Source organism: Sapajus apella, unplaced genomic scaffold, assembly GCF_009761245.1.
Source record: "Sapajus apella isolate SASKATOON/1434 unplaced genomic scaffold, GSC_monkey_1.0 scaffold68, whole genome shotgun sequence".
NCBI lineage: Eukaryota > Metazoa > Chordata > Mammalia > Primates > Cebidae > Sapajus > Sapajus apella.
This window is the reverse complement of record NW_022437008.1, coordinates 3726186-3743881: the sequence shown is the minus strand read 5'-3', so window position 1 is coordinate 3743881 and position 17696 is coordinate 3726186. Positions and strand designations below refer to the sequence as shown.

Sequence of the window (17696 nt, the reverse complement as noted above, 5' to 3'; positions counted from 1 at the left end):
GTTCTTAAACACTAGGCTACTCCACCTCCCCTAATCTTGACAGCAGCTCGCGTTTCTTGAGCAGGCACCATGCCAGACACCATGCCAGGTGACATGTTTTACCACATCCTCACTGTGCCACTCTGTCCCACACCCACCCCCGTGCCTACTGTTGGTAGAATCCTTTTTGAGCGCATTTCCACAGCGATACCCCCAACCCACCACCAATCTCAATGCCCCAGAGCCTGCTGGGGAACCAGTGGGCCAGGGAATGGTGACAGAAGCCATCTCCCATGAAGGGGCAGGCCCTTCTTGAGTGACTCATGACAGCAAGTCCCTCTCTTTGTGAAGCGCCCACAGGGAGCAGTTTCCAGACTCTCCCCAGCAGCTGACTCGACTGCCCCAGACTTCTCCAACTAGTGGTGTCCCATCATTTGTTATTTTGTGTGTGTGGTTTTGTTTTTTTTTTCTTTTTGAGATGGAGTCTCTCTCTGTGTCCAGGCTGGAATGCATTGGTGTGATCTCCGCTTACTGCAACCTCCACCTCCTGGGTTCAAGCGTATCCCATTTTCTGCTAATTGAATGAGTGTTATTATGTTCCTGGCCTTGGCCTGGGCAGTGCTGGGACATAGTGGTGACCATAACATGCCCAGGCCTACTTTCATGGGGCTCCTGTCTGGGACAGGTATTAAATATGCAATTAAAAGTGCCAAGAGCTTAAAAGGGGGGTGTGGAGGGTACCAGGAGAACGTATCAGAGAGTGTTAAATCAGACAAGGAGAAGGTCTCAAATCCACAGGTTGGATACAGTCCCCGACATATTTAATTAGTTACAAAAGTTTAGCATTCAGAGCAAGCTTGTCCAGCCCACAGCCCAAGACAGTTCTGAATGGCACCTAACACAAATTCATAAACTGAGTTTATAAACTCATAATGTCTTAAAATATTATGACATTATTAGTTTTTTGTGTGTGTGTTTTTAGCTTATCAGCTATCATTAGTGTTTTATGTGTGGCCCAAGACAATTTTTCTTTTCTTTGAGACAGAGTCTCACTCTGTTGCCCAGGCTGGAGTGCAGTGGCACGATCTCGGCTCACTGCAACCTTAGCCTCCCAGGTTCAAGTGATTCTTAGGCCTCAGCCTACCAAGTAGCTTGGATTACAGGCATGCAACACCACGCCTGGCTCATTTTTGTATTTTTGGTAAAGACAGTTTCGCTGTGTTGGCCAGGCTGGTCTCAAACTCCTGGCCTCAATCCACTGGCCTCAGCCTCTCAAAGTGCTGGGACTAGAGATGTGAGCCACCATGCCTGGCCCCAAGACAGTTCTTCCAATGTGGCCCAGGGAAGCCAAAAGATGGGACACCCCTGATTTAGAGGATTTTGGCTGGGTGCAGTATCTCATGCCTGAATCCCAGAGCTTTGGGAGGCCGAGCTGGGAGGATTGCTTGAGATCAGGAGTTCAAGACTAGCCTGGGCAACAGAGTGAGACCCCATCTCTATTAAAAAAAAAAAAAAAAAAAAAGATCAGGCGCAGTGGCTCATGCCTGTAATCCCAACACTTTGGGAGGCCGAGGCAGGTAGATCACCTGAGGTCAGGAGTTCAAGATCAGCCTGGCCAATGTGGTAAAACTCTGTCTCTACTAAAAATATAAAAATTAGCTGAGCGTGGTGACTGGCGCCTGTAATCCCAGCTACTCAGGAGGCTGAGGCAGGAGAATCACTTGAACCTGGGAGGCGGAGGTTGCAGTGAGCCGAGATCGGGCCACTGCACTCTAGCCTGGGTGACAAAAGCAAAACTCTGTCTCTTTAAAAAAAAAAAAAAAGAAGAAGAAGAAAGAACAAGGGGTAGACGTTTCATCACTTCATATCCTGTTGGCCAAAACTGAGTCATATGTCATACCTAGCTACAAAGGAAGCAGAGAAATGTGGTCCCCAACTAGATGGCCACGTGCCCATCAAAACTCTGTTTTACAGAGGAGCCTGGGCCTAATTACTGAAAGGCGGTGGGGGGCGGGGGCGGGAATGGCAAACAAACGGTGTTGGCAGGCCTTGCCACAGCAGTGTTTGTTGAGCTGTTGCCTGCTCTCTCTCTGGACTGTATGAAAGGTTGGGCCTTCCAAGGAGAACAGCCCAGGATGCTGAGGGCTGGTGTGGCCTAATTGGTTGTGGGCACAGACACACAGGACTTTGCTTTATAACCCACAGCCAAACTCCTTGGACACAAGAGGGACAGCTTCAAAGGGAAGAATTTTGACTCCCAGAGCAAAATCATGGGCTAGGACGAATCTAGCCACAGCATTGTCTTTTGAGGCACTGAGCAGCACCTTTCCTTTCAAACCAATTTTATTTTATTTATTTTTGAGATGGAGTCTCACTCTGTCTCCCAGGCTGGAGTGCATTGTTGCGATCTCAGCTCACTGCAGCCTCCGAGTCCTGGGTGCAAGCAATTCTCCTGCCTCAGCCTCCTGAGGAACTGGGATTACAGGTGTGCGCCACCACACCCGGCTAATTTTTTATTTTTTTAGTAGAGATGGGATTTCACCATGTTGGCCAGGCTGGTCTGGAACTCCTGACCTTAGCTGGTTCACCTGCCTCAGCCTCCCACAGTGCAGGGATTGCAGGCATGAGCCATCGCGTCCGGCCCAATTCTATTTTTTAATTATAGAAAGTTGCAAGCATACACTAAGGCAGAGGGAACCGTTTAAGAACCCCAGTCTTGGCCGGGTACATTCTGTTTCCCAATTATTTTGAAGCAAATCCTAGACACCCTACCATTCATCCATAAACTTTTCAATATTTATTTCTAAAAGTTACAAACTCTTAAAACATAACTATCTTGTCATCATACATAAAATAAAAAATTAACAATAATTCCTTTGTCAAATGAACACATTGCCACCCATGAATAAGCTATAAAATCAATCACAGAGACGTAATTTTTTTTATTTTTAACTTTAACTTTAATATTTATTTATGTTTTGAGACGGAGTCTTGCCCTATCGTCCAGACTGGAGTGCAATGGCGCGATCTCGGCTCACTGCAACCTCTGCCACCTGGGGTCAAGCGATTCTCCTGCCTCAGCCACCCAAGTCTGAGTAGCTGTGATTTCAGGCGTCTGCCACCATGCCCCACTAATTTTTTGTGTATTTAGTAGAAACAGGGTTTCACCATGGTGGCCAGGCTAATCTCGAACTCCTGACCTCGTGATCTGCCTGCCTCATCCTCCCAAAGTGCTAGAATTACAGGTGTGAGCCACTGCACCCTTAACTTTAATTTTTAGAGACAAGGTCTTACTCTGTCACCCAGGCTGAAGTGCAGTGGCACAGTCCTAGCTCACTGCAGCGACAGTCTCCTGGGCTCAAGCCAGCCTCCCACCTCAGCCTCCCATGTAGCTGTGTGGAGCTGAGACTACAAGCATATGCCACCATGCTCAGCTAATTTTTTTTTTTTTTTTTTTTTTTTGAAGAGACAAGGTCTTGCTATGTTGCTTAGGCTCATCTTGAACTCCTGGGCTTAAGCAGTCCTCCTGCCGTGGCCTCCCAGAGTTCTGAGATTACAGACGTGAGGCACTGCACTCAGCCTGAGTTACAACAGCATTAAAGGTTACATGTCTTAGTCCATTTAGCCTGAATATTATAAAATACCTTAGACAGGTAGCTTATGAGCAAGACAAATGTATTTATTCACAGTTCCGGAGGCCAGGAAGTCCAAGATAAAGGAACCAGGAGGTTCAGTATCTGGTGAGGGCCCCTTTCCCCAAGCTGGAGTGCAGTGGTGCAGCCTCGGCTCACTGCAGCCTCCGCCTCCCAGATTCAAACAAGTCTCCTGCCTCAGCCTCCCAAGTAGCTGGGATTACAGGCATGAGCCACCACATTGAGCCTCTTATAAAGGCACTGATCCCTTTCCTGAGGGTTTTGCTATAGTAATAAGATGGGAAAGAATAAAAAGTGCAGAGGTAGGAGGATCTCTTGAGGCCAGGAATTTGAGACAAGCCTAGGCATCATAGTAACCACAGCTACTCAGGAGGCTGAGGCAGGAGAATTGCTTGCACCCAAGCAGCAGACATTGCAGTGAGCCAAGATTGTGACATTGCACTCCAGCCTAAGTAACAAGAGCGAAACTCTGCCCCAATAAATAAATAAATAAACAAACTCTGCCTCAATAAATAAATAAAATAAGGCCGGATGCAGTGGCTCATGCCTGTAATCCTAGCACTTTGGGAGGCTGAGGTGGGTGAATCACCTGAGGTCAGGAGCTTGAGACCAGCCTGGCCAACATGGTGAAACCCGTCCCTGTTAAAAATACAAAAGTTAGCTAGGCATGGTAGTATATGCCTATAATTCCAGCTACTCAGGAGGCTGAGGCAGGAGAATCACTTGATCCTAGGAGGCAGATGTTGCAGTGAGCTGAGATTGCACTACTGCACTCTAGCCTGGGCAACAGATCGAGACTTTGTCTCAAAAATAAATAAATAAACAAATACCTCAGCCCAGAAGAGATGCCAGTACCACTCTCAACTCATGGGCCAAAACAAGTCCCAGGGCCCCATCTAACCACAAGGGAGCCAAGAAGTGCAGTCCCACTAGACCCTAGGAAGGAGGAAGTTCAGGGTCATAGCTCATGACTGCCATGGTCTCTGCAAGGTTGTAAGCCACAGAGTCACATATCCACATTTCCCCCCCAGAAATCAGGAAGCCAGGCTGGGACCAGGTGAATGTTCCCCCTGCAGGTCCCCTGCCATTGCCCGAGAAGGTTGGAGATGGCAGGTTTTCAGCCTCAAAGTGGGGAATCTGACCGGGGGTCTTCCAGAGAAGCTGATGCATACAGCTTCTGAGGCTCAATGCTGCCTGTTGCCTGCAGGTGATGACCAATGGCTGGGAGACGGTGGACATGACGCTGCGGCGGAACGGGCTTGGGCAGCTGGGCTTCCACGTGAAGTATGACGGCACAGTGGCCGAGGTCGAGGACTACGGGTTTGCCTGGCAGGCTGGCCTCCGGCAGGGCAGCCGACTGGTGGAGATCTGCAAGGTGGCCGTGGTCACACTGACCCACGACCAGATGATTGACCTACTGCGCACCTCTGTCACCGTGAAGGTGGTCATCATCCCGCCTTTTGAGGACGGCACGCCCCGGAGGTAAGGACCTCCACCTTTCATCCAGGTGGTGGGTGGCAGCTCCCAGAGCGCAGGCCTGAGGCCTCCCTGGCACTGTCATTTGACATCCCAATAGAGGACGGGATAGGTAGGCCCTTCTCAGCAGGCATAGCGGCAACAGTAACAGGAGAGAGAGGGCGCATCTACAGAGCGCTTACTGTAAGCCAGTTACTGGTTTATTCCTTCATACAGGCATGAGCCCATGTCATCTCCATGGCCGCCCTGTGAGGGAGAGCGTCATTCTTCCTGTTTTCTGCACGAAGCACTCAGTGTTAACAGTCGCCTGCCTGCGGGCACACCACATTTCATTCATTTGTTCAGAATGTGTTTATTGAGCCCCTACTACGTGCAAGCTGTGTTCAAAGTGACTACAGCAAAATGCCTGATCCCTTGCAGTTTGTGTTCTACAGGGACAGACAGGCAGTGAAGAAATATGTGTGTCATACAGGATCAGGTAGTGCGAAGTCTCAGAAGGAAATTAAATCAGGGTAACGAAGGGGCTACAGGGCGATTGTGGGCAGAGAAGGCTCTGTGAGGCTCCACGGGGAGGCAGCCATTTGGTTTTCTGGCCAGCAGGCTCCAGACGGGAGCTGGGCAGGGCACAGCCTCCCCAGTGTACATGGCCTCCCCAGTGTACATGGGTGGCACGTTCCTGGAGTGCAGGGAGGCCCATGTGTCTGGAGCAAAGCGAGCAGGAGTGAGAGCTAAGAGCAAAGAACAGAGAGGTGACCGGGCAGATGGTATGGGCTTCATGGGCCATGGAGCAGTTTGGGTTTTATTCCAGGCCCAGTGGGAAGCTGGTAGGTGTGGTAGGTGATTTACTTCTTTTGTTTCTGTTGCCCAGGCTGGAGTACGGTGGCAGGATCTCAGCTCACTGAAACCTCCACCTCCCGGGTTCAAGTGATTCTCTTGCTTCAGACTCCCAAGTAGTTGGGACTATAGCCTATAGGACTATAGGCTAATTTTTTGTATTTTTAGTAGAGTCGGAGTTTCACCACGTTGCCCAGGCTGGTCTTGAATTCCTGACCTCTGTCACCCAGGCTAGAGTGCAGTGGCACCATCTTGGCTCAGTGCAGCCTCCGCCTCCCAGGTTCAAGTGATTCTCCTGCCTCAGTCTCAGCAGTAGCTGGGACTACAGATATGTGCTGCTATACCTAGCTAATTTTTGTATTTTTTGGTAGAGATAGGGTTTCACCATGTTGCCTAGGCTGGTCTCGAACTCCTGACCTCAAGTTATCTGCCTGCCTCAGCCTCCCAAAGCGCTAGAGTTACACGCATGAGCCACCTCACCTGGCTCATGTTAATCACCTTAACAGTAATTTCTTTCTCTTTTTTTTTTTTTTTTTTTTTTTTGAGCTAGAGCTTGCTCTGTTGCTCAGGCTGGAGGACAGTGACACAATCTTGGCTCACTACAACCTCCACCTCCCAGGTTTAAGCACTTCTCTGCCTCAGCCTCCCGAGCAGCTGGGATTACAGGTGTACACCACCACACCTGGATAATTTTTGTATTTTTAGTAGAGATGGGGTTTTACCATCTTGGCCAAGATGGTCTTAAACTCCTGACCTCATGATCCACCTGCCTCAGCCTCCCAAAGTGCTGAGATTACAGGCGTGAGCCACCACGCCTGGCCTTTTCCTTGCAGTTAATTTTGGAAAGAAACCAGGTCACCTGTCCTTAGAGCTTCCTTTTCCTGGCTTTAGCTGGTGGCCTCCCCATGGTGTCCATTAGCCTGTTGCTCCACCACTGGGATTTTCTGTAAACTAGAGTCAAAGATGGCAGCTTGCTCAGGCCCCAGTTGCTTGCTCAGCCACAGCACTCCTAGGTGTGCATCTATGAGAAGGCACTGTGTGTCTCATGTCCCTCTGCAAGTGATGCTAAGGGTGAGCAGAGGCTTCAGACGGCAGCCCCTGGCTATCGCCACATGTCCCCTTCAGCCCTAACTCACAGCCTAGCAGCCACTGCTAGACATTGCCTAGATCCATCATTTCATGACAGGCTGCAGATGCAGACAAGCGCCGTGTTCATGTATTGGCTGGAATGCTTCTAAAAAGAGCTTTTCCTTCAGTAACTGTTTAGTTACCCTGAGGTATAATTTGTTCAAGGAAGGCAAGATAAATACAGTTTTCAGAATAATGAGTTGGTCCCTAGCAACCTCCAGAAGTGACCAGTGAGAGAGACCCACCATGTTCCCGTCTGGAAACAGTGCACAGAGGACAGCCGAGGCCTTGGCCTCATGGAATGAGGTCCGAGTGGGCCAGGGGAGACAAACAGTGCACAAGTAAATGAACGAGATGATTTCAGATTACAGAGGGGGAGGCAGGCTCTGCAGCGAGGCTGTCTTGATTTGAATCCCAGCTCTTCCTCATGTTACCTGCGACCCTAGGGAAGTGGCCTCACCACCCTGTGCCTGCGTTTCCTCATTTGTAAAATGAGAGCGTTTGTGAAGGTGAAGGAGTTCCAACTTGTAAAGCACATAAGACAGGCCAGACCCAGTGAGCAGCTCATGCCTGTAGAGTGCTGGTGGCTCTCAGCACTTTCGGAGACTTAGGCAGGAGGATCACCTGAGCCCAGGAGTTCAAGACCAGCAGCCTAGGCAACGTAGCAAGACCTCAACACTTTTTTTTTTTTTGAGACAGAGTTTCGTTCTTGTTTCCCAGACTGTAGTACAGTGGCATGATCTCAGCTCACCGCAAGCTCTGCTTCCTGGGTTCAAACGATTCTTGTGACTCAACCTCCCGAGTAGCTGGAACTACAGGCATGCGTGCGCCACCACACCTGGCTAATTTTTGTATTTTTAGTAGAGACGGGGTTTCACCATGTTGGCCAGGCTGATCTCGAACTCCTGAACTCGTGTGATCCGCCCACCTCAGCCTCCCAAAGTGCTGGGATTACAGGCGTGAGCCACCGCGCCCAGCCCAAATTTTTCAAAATTAGCTAGTTGTGATGGCACATGCATGTAGGCTCAGCTACTCAGGGTTGAGCCTGCAGTGAGCTATAATCACACCTCTGCACTCAAGCTTTCTCAAAAAAAAAAAAAAAAAAAAGCCCATGGGATAGTACTTGGCTTATAGGGGGCGCTCGAGAGACGCTAGAGCTGAGATACTGGATGTGAGGACTGTGAAGGGCACATAACCCACATGGACGTGGTGGTCCAGGAAGGCCTGAAAGTGAGAGCAAAGGCTGTCGGCTGGGTGACAGACCAGAAAGAGGGCCTGTGCGGCTGCATCAGATTGAGCCAAGGGGAGGACACAAACTGGGGTGATGATGAGTGCCATATTCACATACGACTTTGCTGGGCTCACACCAGGGCTGGTGTGATCTCCACTTTACAGATGAGAAAACTGAGGCCCAGGGCAAACAAGTCCCTTTGCAGAGTTGCACAGCTAGTAAGCAGCAAAGCAGAAAACAAATCCAGGTCAGCCTGTCTCCATGATACTCTGTGGCCTCTGAAAGCCATCACGAGCTGTTAATACACAGGCATGCGGGTGGGTTCCCCACCCTCACCTTCCTGAGTCGTGCTTGCTCTGGGCAGGCCCAAACCCTGAGCCTGAGGGTGTGGCCACCCCTACCAACACACCCCCAGTGGCTCAGCCTCAGGACTCTGGTCACACCCCAGGTGTCTCCTGGTCCCAGCCCTCCTCCCCTGCCACCTTCCTCCTCTGCTTGGAGCCAGGGCCCAGCCACACCTGCTCAGATCTCTGCAGGGGCAAGTCAAGGCCAGATAACCCCACAGGCGAGTGCCCTGGTGGCTGTGCTCCTCTGGGAAGGACATGTACCCTCTCCACACACTCCCACGTGTGCCCGCGACAAGCCAGCTCACCCGTCGCATGACTCTCACCCCAAACATGCAGGTAGGGACAAACTAAAACGCAAAGAAAAGTCTGGGATTCTCCAGCTTTGGGAAGACAGGGCCAGGGAGAGTGCAACCAGTCAGGCGAGTTCTTCTCCCTGCCCTGTTCAGGAGGAAGACTTAACCTCCTGCTCCCTTTACACTGCGGCTGCTGAAACAGGCGTGGGTTGGGACTTGGGTGGTTTTTGTTGTTCTTCAAATGCAGAGGTGTGTGGCTGACCTCATTTGCAGAGCTGATAACCCCAGCTCTGGGCTCTCCAGCCTCTTGATGCCATCCCTGGCTCAAATGTCTGTTGCAGTGAGTTCTGAGGGGAACAGTGAGAATGGGACAGAAGGGCCCTCGCTGCCACCAGCCAGGCCTCATGGATGCATGCCAACCCCATGCTCTCAGACACTGAGGAGAATGCACGGCCTCTTCCACCTACTCCCAGGCCACAAGGCTGGAGTTTCTGTGTGTGTGTGTTTTGTTTGTTTGTCGCCCTGGCTGGAGTGCAATGGCTGGAGCACAGTTGTTTTTAAGGATTAAAATGATGTAACAGGGCATCCCTGTCTCCTGCCCCCATCCTCCAGTTTCACCTACCGGAAGCAACCACTGCTCCCAGTTTCTCATGCCTTCTTTCAGAAATATCTTATGCAGGAAAGCAAATATTTAAAATAGTAATAAAGTCCAAGCGCAGTGGCTCATGCCTATAATCCTAGCACTTTGGGAGGCTCAGGTGGACGGATCACTCGAGCCCAGGAGTTCGAGACCAGCCTAGGCAACATAGGGAGACCCTGTCTCTACAAAAAAAAATTTTTTTTAAATTCTCCAGGCATGGTGGCACATGTCTGTGGTCCCAGCTACTTGGGAGGTAGCAGTGGGAGGATCACTTGAGCCGGATAGGTCAAGGATGCAGTGAGCTGTGATTGCACCACTGCATTCCAGCCTGGGTAACAGTGAGACTCTCTCAAAAAAATTAAATAAATAAAATAAAATTGTAATACAAAGACTAGCACTTTATACCTCTGTATAGTATCTTGCTTTTTTTTTTATTTTTCTATCCCCAATTAACAATATATTGGCCAGTTCAGGGGCTCATGGCCGTAATCCCAGCACTTTGGGAGGTCAAGGTGGGCGGATCACCTTAGGTCAGGAGTTCAAAACCAGCCTGAACCACATGGTGAAACCCCATCTCTACTAAAAATACAAAAATTAGCAGGGTGTGGTCGGTGGACTTCTGTAATCTCAGCTACTTGGGAGGCTGAGGCAGAAGAATCACTTGAACCCGGGAGGTGGAGGTTGTAGTGAGCCAAGATCGCACAATTGCACTCCAGCCAGTGTGACAGAGCAAGACTTTGTCTTAAAAAAAAAAAAAAAAAATTTAAGCGTGGCTTCTCAAATGTTATTGTGTGTCAGCATCCTCACAGGCAGCTCAGTCAAATGCAGATCCTTGGGCCCTGCCTCAGCGGGGATTCTGATGCATGTAATCTGGGGTGGGGCCCAGGAATCTTCGTTATTTGCTGAGCACTTGTGATTTCGAGGCTGGTCATTTTCAGATCACTGTGGAAGGCAGGAGGCGAGAGGAGCTGGGGCAGAATCTTTTCCAGAGCCCCAAGGTGGGTTTGATTGTATTTCAGAAAGTGGAAGCGAGGGTTTTGCTTCTCTCTGTGGGAAAACCAGGCAGACTGTCCTTAGGGAGGACAGAATCTGCCCAAGGAGGCAACTGCATCAGCTCCGATTTGCTAAGCACTTGGTATGTGCAGACTCTGCTAACGCTCAGAGAATGTTCACAACCAGCCCCATCTTACAGATTAGGAAACTGAGGCTCTGAGGAGAGAATTCCTCACCCACACTCATGTAGATGAAGAAAGGGCTAGGATCTGAGCCAGCCATATGGCCCTGGAGCCCTGGCTCTCTACCACTCCATGCTGCCTTCTTTTTTTTTTTTTTTGACTCAGTCTTATTCTGTTGCCAGGATGGAGTGCAGTGGCACGATCTTGGCTCACTGCAACCTCTGACTCCCTGGTTCAAACTATTTTCCTGCCTCAGCCTCCCAAGTAGCTGGGATTACAAGGCACATGCCACCACACCCAGCTAATCTTTTTTTATTTCTTTTTTAAGAGACGGGGTCTAGGACTCCTGGGTTCAAGGGATCCTCTTGTCTCAGCTTCCCAAAGTGCTGAGATTATAGGTATGAGTCACTCTCCCCAGACCATGCTGCCTTCAAAGTGATTGAATAATATTTTCCCCTTTTTGTCTTTTAATTATTGTTATAATTTAGTTTTTTTTTTTTTGTTTTTTTTTTTTTTTTTTTTTTTTTTTGATCTTGCTATGTTGCCCAGGCTTGCCTTTAACTCCTGGGCTCAAGTGATCCTCCCATCTCAGACTGAGCTGTCTGCATAGCTGGGACTGCCCAGCTATGTTTCCCTCTTTGAGGTCATACCTGAGAGCTCTTAGCCCAAGATGAAGCCGTCAGTACCTAAGGGAAAAGGCCAGGCACGGTGGCTCATGTCTGTAATCCCAGCACTTTGGAGGCTGAGGTGGGTGGATCACCTTAGGTCAGGAGTTCTAGAGCAATCTGACCAACATGACAAAATCCCTTCTCTGCTGAAAATACAAAAATTAGCTAGGCATGGTGGCAGTTGCCTGTAGTCCCAGCTATTCAGGAGGCTGAGGCATGAGAATTGCTTGAACCCAGGAAGCGGAGGTTGCGGTGAACTGAGATCATGCCACAGCCCTCCAGCCTGAGTGACAGGAGCCAGACTCCGTCTCAAAAAAAAAATTTTTTTTTTTTTTTTTTTAAATAACTAAAGGAAAAGTCAAGGACCTAAGAAGTCTACCCACTGGCTCCCAAACCACTGTATGGTGGGGCCATTGTCCTGGTGGTTAGGTTAAAGTTGTGGGCTTTGGAGTCAATGTACTAAATTTTTTTTTTTTTTTTTTTTTTTTTTTGAGACGGAGTTTTACTCATGTTACCCAGGCTGGAGTGCAATGGCGCGATCTCGGCTCACCGCAACCTCTGCCTCCTGGGTTCAGGCAATTCTCCTGCCTCAGCCTCCTGAGTAGCTGGGATTACAGGCACGCACCACCATGCCCAGCTAATTTTTTGTATTTTTAGTAGAGACAGGGTTTCACCATGTTGACCAGGATGGTCTCGATCTCTTGACCTCGTGATCCACCCGCCTTGGCCTCCCAAAGTGCTGGGATTACAGGCTTGAGCCACCGCGCCCGGCCAATGTACTAAATATTTAAATCCAACTTCTACTTCTTACTGGCTGTTTGACCTTGGACGGTTTATTTAACTTCTCTGTGCCTCAGTTTATTTATCTCTAAAAGGTGATGTACTGATCAAGACTCTGGGTACCAGCAACAGAACAGGCTGAAACATAAACATGGCGCAGCAAAAGAGAGTCTTCACTGGCTCACATACCCAACAAGACTAGGAGATGGGACAGCATTTAGCACAGCCATATCCAGGGACTCAGATGCCCTCCCAGGAGCCTCTGTCCCGTCTTTACCTCCACGCTTACTGTCATTCTCAGGCAGTCTCCTACCCCCACTCCCACAGCTCTGAACATAAGTCCCCTCAGCCCAGCAGCCCCAGTGGAAATAGATTTTTTTCCTTAATGGTTTTCAAAATCAGTTCCAGAATAGAGCGTAGTGGCTCACGCTTATAATCCTAGCACTTTGAGAGGCCAAAGTGGGCTGATCACCTGAGGTCAGGAGTTCGAGACCAGCCTGGCTAATGGGTAAAACCCTGTCTCTACTAAAAATACAAAAATTAGCCAGGCACATGCCTGTAATTCCAGCTACTCAGGAGGCTGAGGCAGGAGGATCGCTCAAACCTAGAGAACGAGCCACTGCACTCCAGCCTGGGTGATAGAACAACACTCTGTCTCAAAAAAAAAAAAAGGGTCGGGGGGGAGCTGGGTGCAGTGGCTGTAATCCCAGCACTTTGGGAGGCCAAGGAGGGTGGATCGCTTGAGGTCAGTAGGAGTTTGAGACCAGCCTGGGCAACATGGCGAAATGCCATCTCTATGAAAAATACAAAAGGTAGCTGGGTGTAGTGGGGCAACCCTATAGTCCTAGCTACTCAGGAGCCTAAGACACGAGAATCACTTGAACCTGGGAGGTAGAGGTTGCGGTGAGCCGAGATCTCACCATTGCACTCCAGCCTGAGCAACAGGGCAAGACCCCATCTCAAAAAAACAAAAACAGTTCCAGGATTAATACTCATTATCTCTTGCTGGCCGTGCTTAGAGCACATGACAGTTCTGTACTAGTCATTGTGTCGGGGTGGGGGCTTGGAGAAAGCTTCTGATTGGTCGGGCCTGGGTCACATACTCATACCTGGAGCCAATAAGTGGGATCAGCCCCACCCAGAGCCCATAATAACAAAGACCTGTTATCAGGAGAGGGGGTGCGGGGAGAGACACCAGGCAGGCAGGAATGGCAGGTGTGCCCTGCCTGGGGACAGCGATGGTACCTGTTCCCACCTCTGCCTGGGCCTGGCATGTCTGCAGGCTCTGTTAAACATTCATGTTGTTATTGTTCCTCACCTGGTGCCTGGTAAGACATTGGCAGCTGCCAATCCAGAGACAGCCAGAAGACACTGCTGCGTGTTGGCTCCAGCCCTGATGCTACTGAGGGGTGGTGTGTTAGGCCCTGGGTGCCAGAGCGCATCCACCTCTGCCTTAGTCTGTTTTGTGCTGTGATGACAGAATACGAGATGGAATAACTTATAAAGAACAGAAATACATTTCTCACAGTTCTGGGGGCTGCAAGTTCAAGATCCAGTCATTGGCAGGATAGGGCCTGGTCTTTCTGCTTCCAAGATGGTCCCTTGAACACTGTGACCTCTGGAGGAGAGGAACACCATGTCCACACACAGCAGAAGCGCAGAGAACCCACTCCTGCAAGCCCTTTTTATAGCAGCATTCATCCATTCATGAGGGCTGGGCCCTGAGCTCCTCCCACCAGGCTCCACCTCCCAACAGTGGCATTGGGGGTTAAGTTTCCAACACATGACTACTGGGGGAACCCACATCCAGACCATAGCAGCCTCTGAACCACCATATCTACCAGATCTTTTGCTGGGTGGCCTTGAACCGGGTGGCTCCAGGAAACTCAGGAGACCCTCAGAGGATCAGCTCGATGGGGGCATGGGAGCTTCCAGGCTGAAGGCTCCTCTGAGCTCAGCTCTCACAGCTGCCGGGAGGTGGATTTTCCGAGCACTGCCCCGGCCTCATCCTCGGGCTTGGGGCCCCTCCCATGCAGCACTGCAGTGGCAGTGGAGAATGCCAGCCCCGCCGCAGATCTCCCCACCTCAAGCCAGGAGTACCCCGGTGCAGGTGCCAGCCTGGTCTAGGGGGAGTCACAGGCCTCTCTGCATCTATTTCAAGATTGTGGATTTCATGGCTTTTTTTTTTTTTAAACCACCCTGCAAAGTAGGTCACCTTCTCTTCCAGCTGCCTTTAAGAGTCTTTGGAACAAGGCAGATACTGTCCTTTGATTCTGAGGACATCTGCTTTTCTGGCCCCGAGTACCGCCAAGGGGGGCCAGGCAGGTCCATGGAGGACACAGGCAGACGTGTGGCCTGGGTCAGGTAGAAGCGAGGGGAGGGAACAGAGAGAGTGGGAGGAGGGGAGAGGAGATGAGGTGGAAAGGACCAGGCAGTCAGAGCCCCTGTCTTGGGTCCTGTCCTGGTTGAAGACTGAGCTGGTAAGTTTCAGACCATTTTAAGGGGTATTCACTCAACTTTTAAAATAGGCCATACCTGGCCAGGTACAGAGGCTCACGCCTATTATCCCAGGACTTTGGGAGGCTGAGATGGGTGGATCACCTGAGATCAGGAGTTCAAGACCAGCCTGGCCACGGTGGTGAAACTCCTTCTCTACTAAAAGTACAAAAATTAGCCAGGTATGGTGCCGCTTATTCAGGAGGCTGAGGCACGAGAATTCTTGAACCCAGGAGGCAGAGGTTGCAATGAGCCGAGATCATGCCACTGTACTCCACCCTGGGTGACAGAGTGAGATTCTGTCTCAAAAAAAAAAAAAAATAGGTCATCCTGGTTCATATTGGGTCAGGAAAACCCAGCCTAGACAGCAGGCCCACGTGCTGGTGGGCTGGGGCCTTTCTGAGTGACGCAGTTTTTCTCCCCAGGGGTTGGCCGGAGACCTATGACATGAATACCTCGGAGCCCAAGACAGAGCAGGAAAGCATCACTCCTGGGGGCCGGCCCCCCTACCGCAGCAATGCTCCCTGGCAATGGAGTGGGCCTGCATCCCATAACTCTCTACCAGCCTCCAAGTGGACCACTCCCACCACCCCTGGCCACGCCCAGTCCCTGAGCCGGCCCCCGAAGCAGACCCCCATGGTCCCCTTCCGGGAGTCCCAGCCACTGCACAGCAAGAGGTAAGCACTTTGGTGGGGGGTGGGGGGACGAATACTGCCCAACCCCCACCTGACCGAACCTGTCCTCCGACCCTCCCTCTCCACACTATTTTCCTCCATCCTCTTCCTCGCCTCAGGCTTTCGACCTTCCTTCTTATGCTTCTGTCTCCATTGTTCGTCCCTCCCTCCTTCCCTTCAGCTTTCACTGTGGGGCTCTTGTTTGAGGACCCAATGCTGGGGAGCTCAGCATCTGAGTTGGAAATCCACTATACTAAGTAGACAATTAAATTAAATTAAAACTGCTTTTTTAGGCTGGACACAGTGGCTCACGCCTATAATCCCAACATTTTGAGAGGTCAAGGCAGGAGCATTGCTTGAGGCCAGGAGTTAGAGACCAGCTTGGGCAACATAGTAGAACCCTGGCTCTGTAAAAAAAACATTTATCACAAATGAGCCAGGCATGATGCACGCCTGTGGTCCCAGCTGCCCAAGAGGCTGAAGTGGGAGGATGGCTTGAGCCAGGAGTTCCAGGCTGCAGTGAGCTGTGATTGCACTACTGCGCTCCAGACTGAGCAATACCTCATCTCGGAAAAAGATAAAAAATTAAAACTGTTTTTTTTAAGGTGAAGAGACTGATAATCACAAAATTTAGGACAGTGAATTCTTTTTTGAGACAGAGTCGCCCTGTTGCCCAGGCTGGAGTGCTGTGGCACGGTCTCAGCTCATTGCAACCTCTGCCTCCCAAGTTCAAGCGATTCTCCTGCCTCATCCTCCCAAGTAGCTGGGACTACAGGCGCCTGCCACCACGCCTGGCTAATTTTTTTGTATTTTTAGTAGAGACGGGATTTAACCATGTTGGCCAGGCTGGTCTCGAGCTCCTGACCTCATGATTCACCCACCTTGGCCTTCCAAAGTGCTGGGATTACAGGCGTGAGCCACCATGCCCAGCCGTGATTTCTTTTTGGAGGAGGCAGGGAAATGGGAAGTGCGGAAGCCCATGGGTAGATGTTATCACCACCATTCTAGTCCTGGGGTTGGGTGGAAGCTTCAGGGAGTTTTATGATGATGACAAATATAAGTTACAGACAGTCTTTTGAAGATACTATATATTAAAAGATAAAAAGAAAATTTTCCAAAAAATGAAGGAATCCAACTCGCAGAGGGACATCTTGTCCCCAGGTGAGGGGAGGCGAGAACGGTCTTGGGCAGCCCCTGTTACACTGCAGAAGCTGTGGGCTGGGGCGGCTGCAGTGGCTCCGGGAAGAGGGAGCCCAGGGGCATCCTGGCTTCTCTCGCCCTATGCTCAGCATCCTCCCCTTCATCCTAAGCGGTGGATAGCAGAAGGGATGTGGCTTGACGGGGGAAGATCTGTCTGTCTGTCCATAAATCTGTCCTCTCAGGGCAAGGGTACCCTCCCACTCACCCCTGACTCCTTCCTCCCCTGTCTCCTTCCAGGCCAGTCAGCTTCCCAGAAACCCCTTACACAGTATCACCAGCAGGGGCCGACAGAGTCCCTCCCTACCGACAGCCTTCTGGGAGCTTCTCCACCCCCGGCTCGGCCACCTACGTGAGATACAAGCCATCCCCAGAAAGGTCAGCCTCTCTCCATTCTTTTCATGTTAAGGGATCTGATAAAAGCTGTGGCTCCTTCTTCCCCAGAAAATGCACACCCCCACAATTTTATTTGCCATTTTTGGGGTTTCTGGATCCCCAAAGGTCTTCAAAGGAGCCCCATGGGGTGGTTGTCTCATGTTTTAGAGCTAAACTGGGCTGGGCTGGGCAGGACCCATCGTTGGCTTTCCATGCAGCAGAATTTTTATTGCTGTTCTCTTGACGCCTGTGTCATGGCTCAGGCAAGAGCTTCCACCATCCACCACGACCACGCACCTAACTCTCTCCAGCCCTAAGCCCCTCGGACCATGCTGCCAGCATTACCCAGTTTTCAAAATATTTCAGGCTTCCCTTCTGCCCCCTTGGGTCCATCTGCAAGCTGGCAGCCTGAGAGATCTCCCCAAACCCTCCGTGGCTCCCCAGTGCCCTCAGGGTAAACTTGGCATTCAAGGCCCTTTAGGCTCTGGCTCCAGCTGAGCTGATTGCCCAGCTGCCTTCAGCCCTGGTGCCCTCTGTTTTTCCTCCGCTTCCAGGATTCTGGTTCAGGGGCAGCCACACCAATCTCAGTCCTTGGGCCTGAGCTGTGGGCCTCATCCTTTGAATGTCCCCTTCCTCCTCCTCCCTGCAGTCCACCTCCTGAGCATCTCTGTCACCCACCCCTCCTCTTTTCCCTGCTGTCTTGCCCAGGCCACCACAGTGGGTTTCCAGCCTTCATCTCACCTCCTCTGG

General features: G+C 50.7%; 1 protein-coding gene across 7 annotated transcripts in view; it reads left to right on the top strand.

The window, feature by feature from the left end:
- SIPA1L3 (signal induced proliferation associated 1 like 3) overlaps nt 1-17696 on the top strand; it is a 294007-nt gene that overhangs the window by 208656 nt on the left and 67655 nt on the right. For all 7 annotated transcript variants that reach the window (XM_032248947.1, XM_032248941.1, XM_032248942.1 and 4 more), the window contains 3 exons: nt 4840-5114; nt 15126-15377; nt 16812-16949. In XM_032248947.1, the coding sequence (XP_032104838.1) occupies nt 4840-5114; nt 15126-15377; nt 16812-16949 (665 nt within the window). The remainder of the gene's footprint in view (nt 1-4839; nt 5115-15125; nt 15378-16811; nt 16950-17696) is intronic.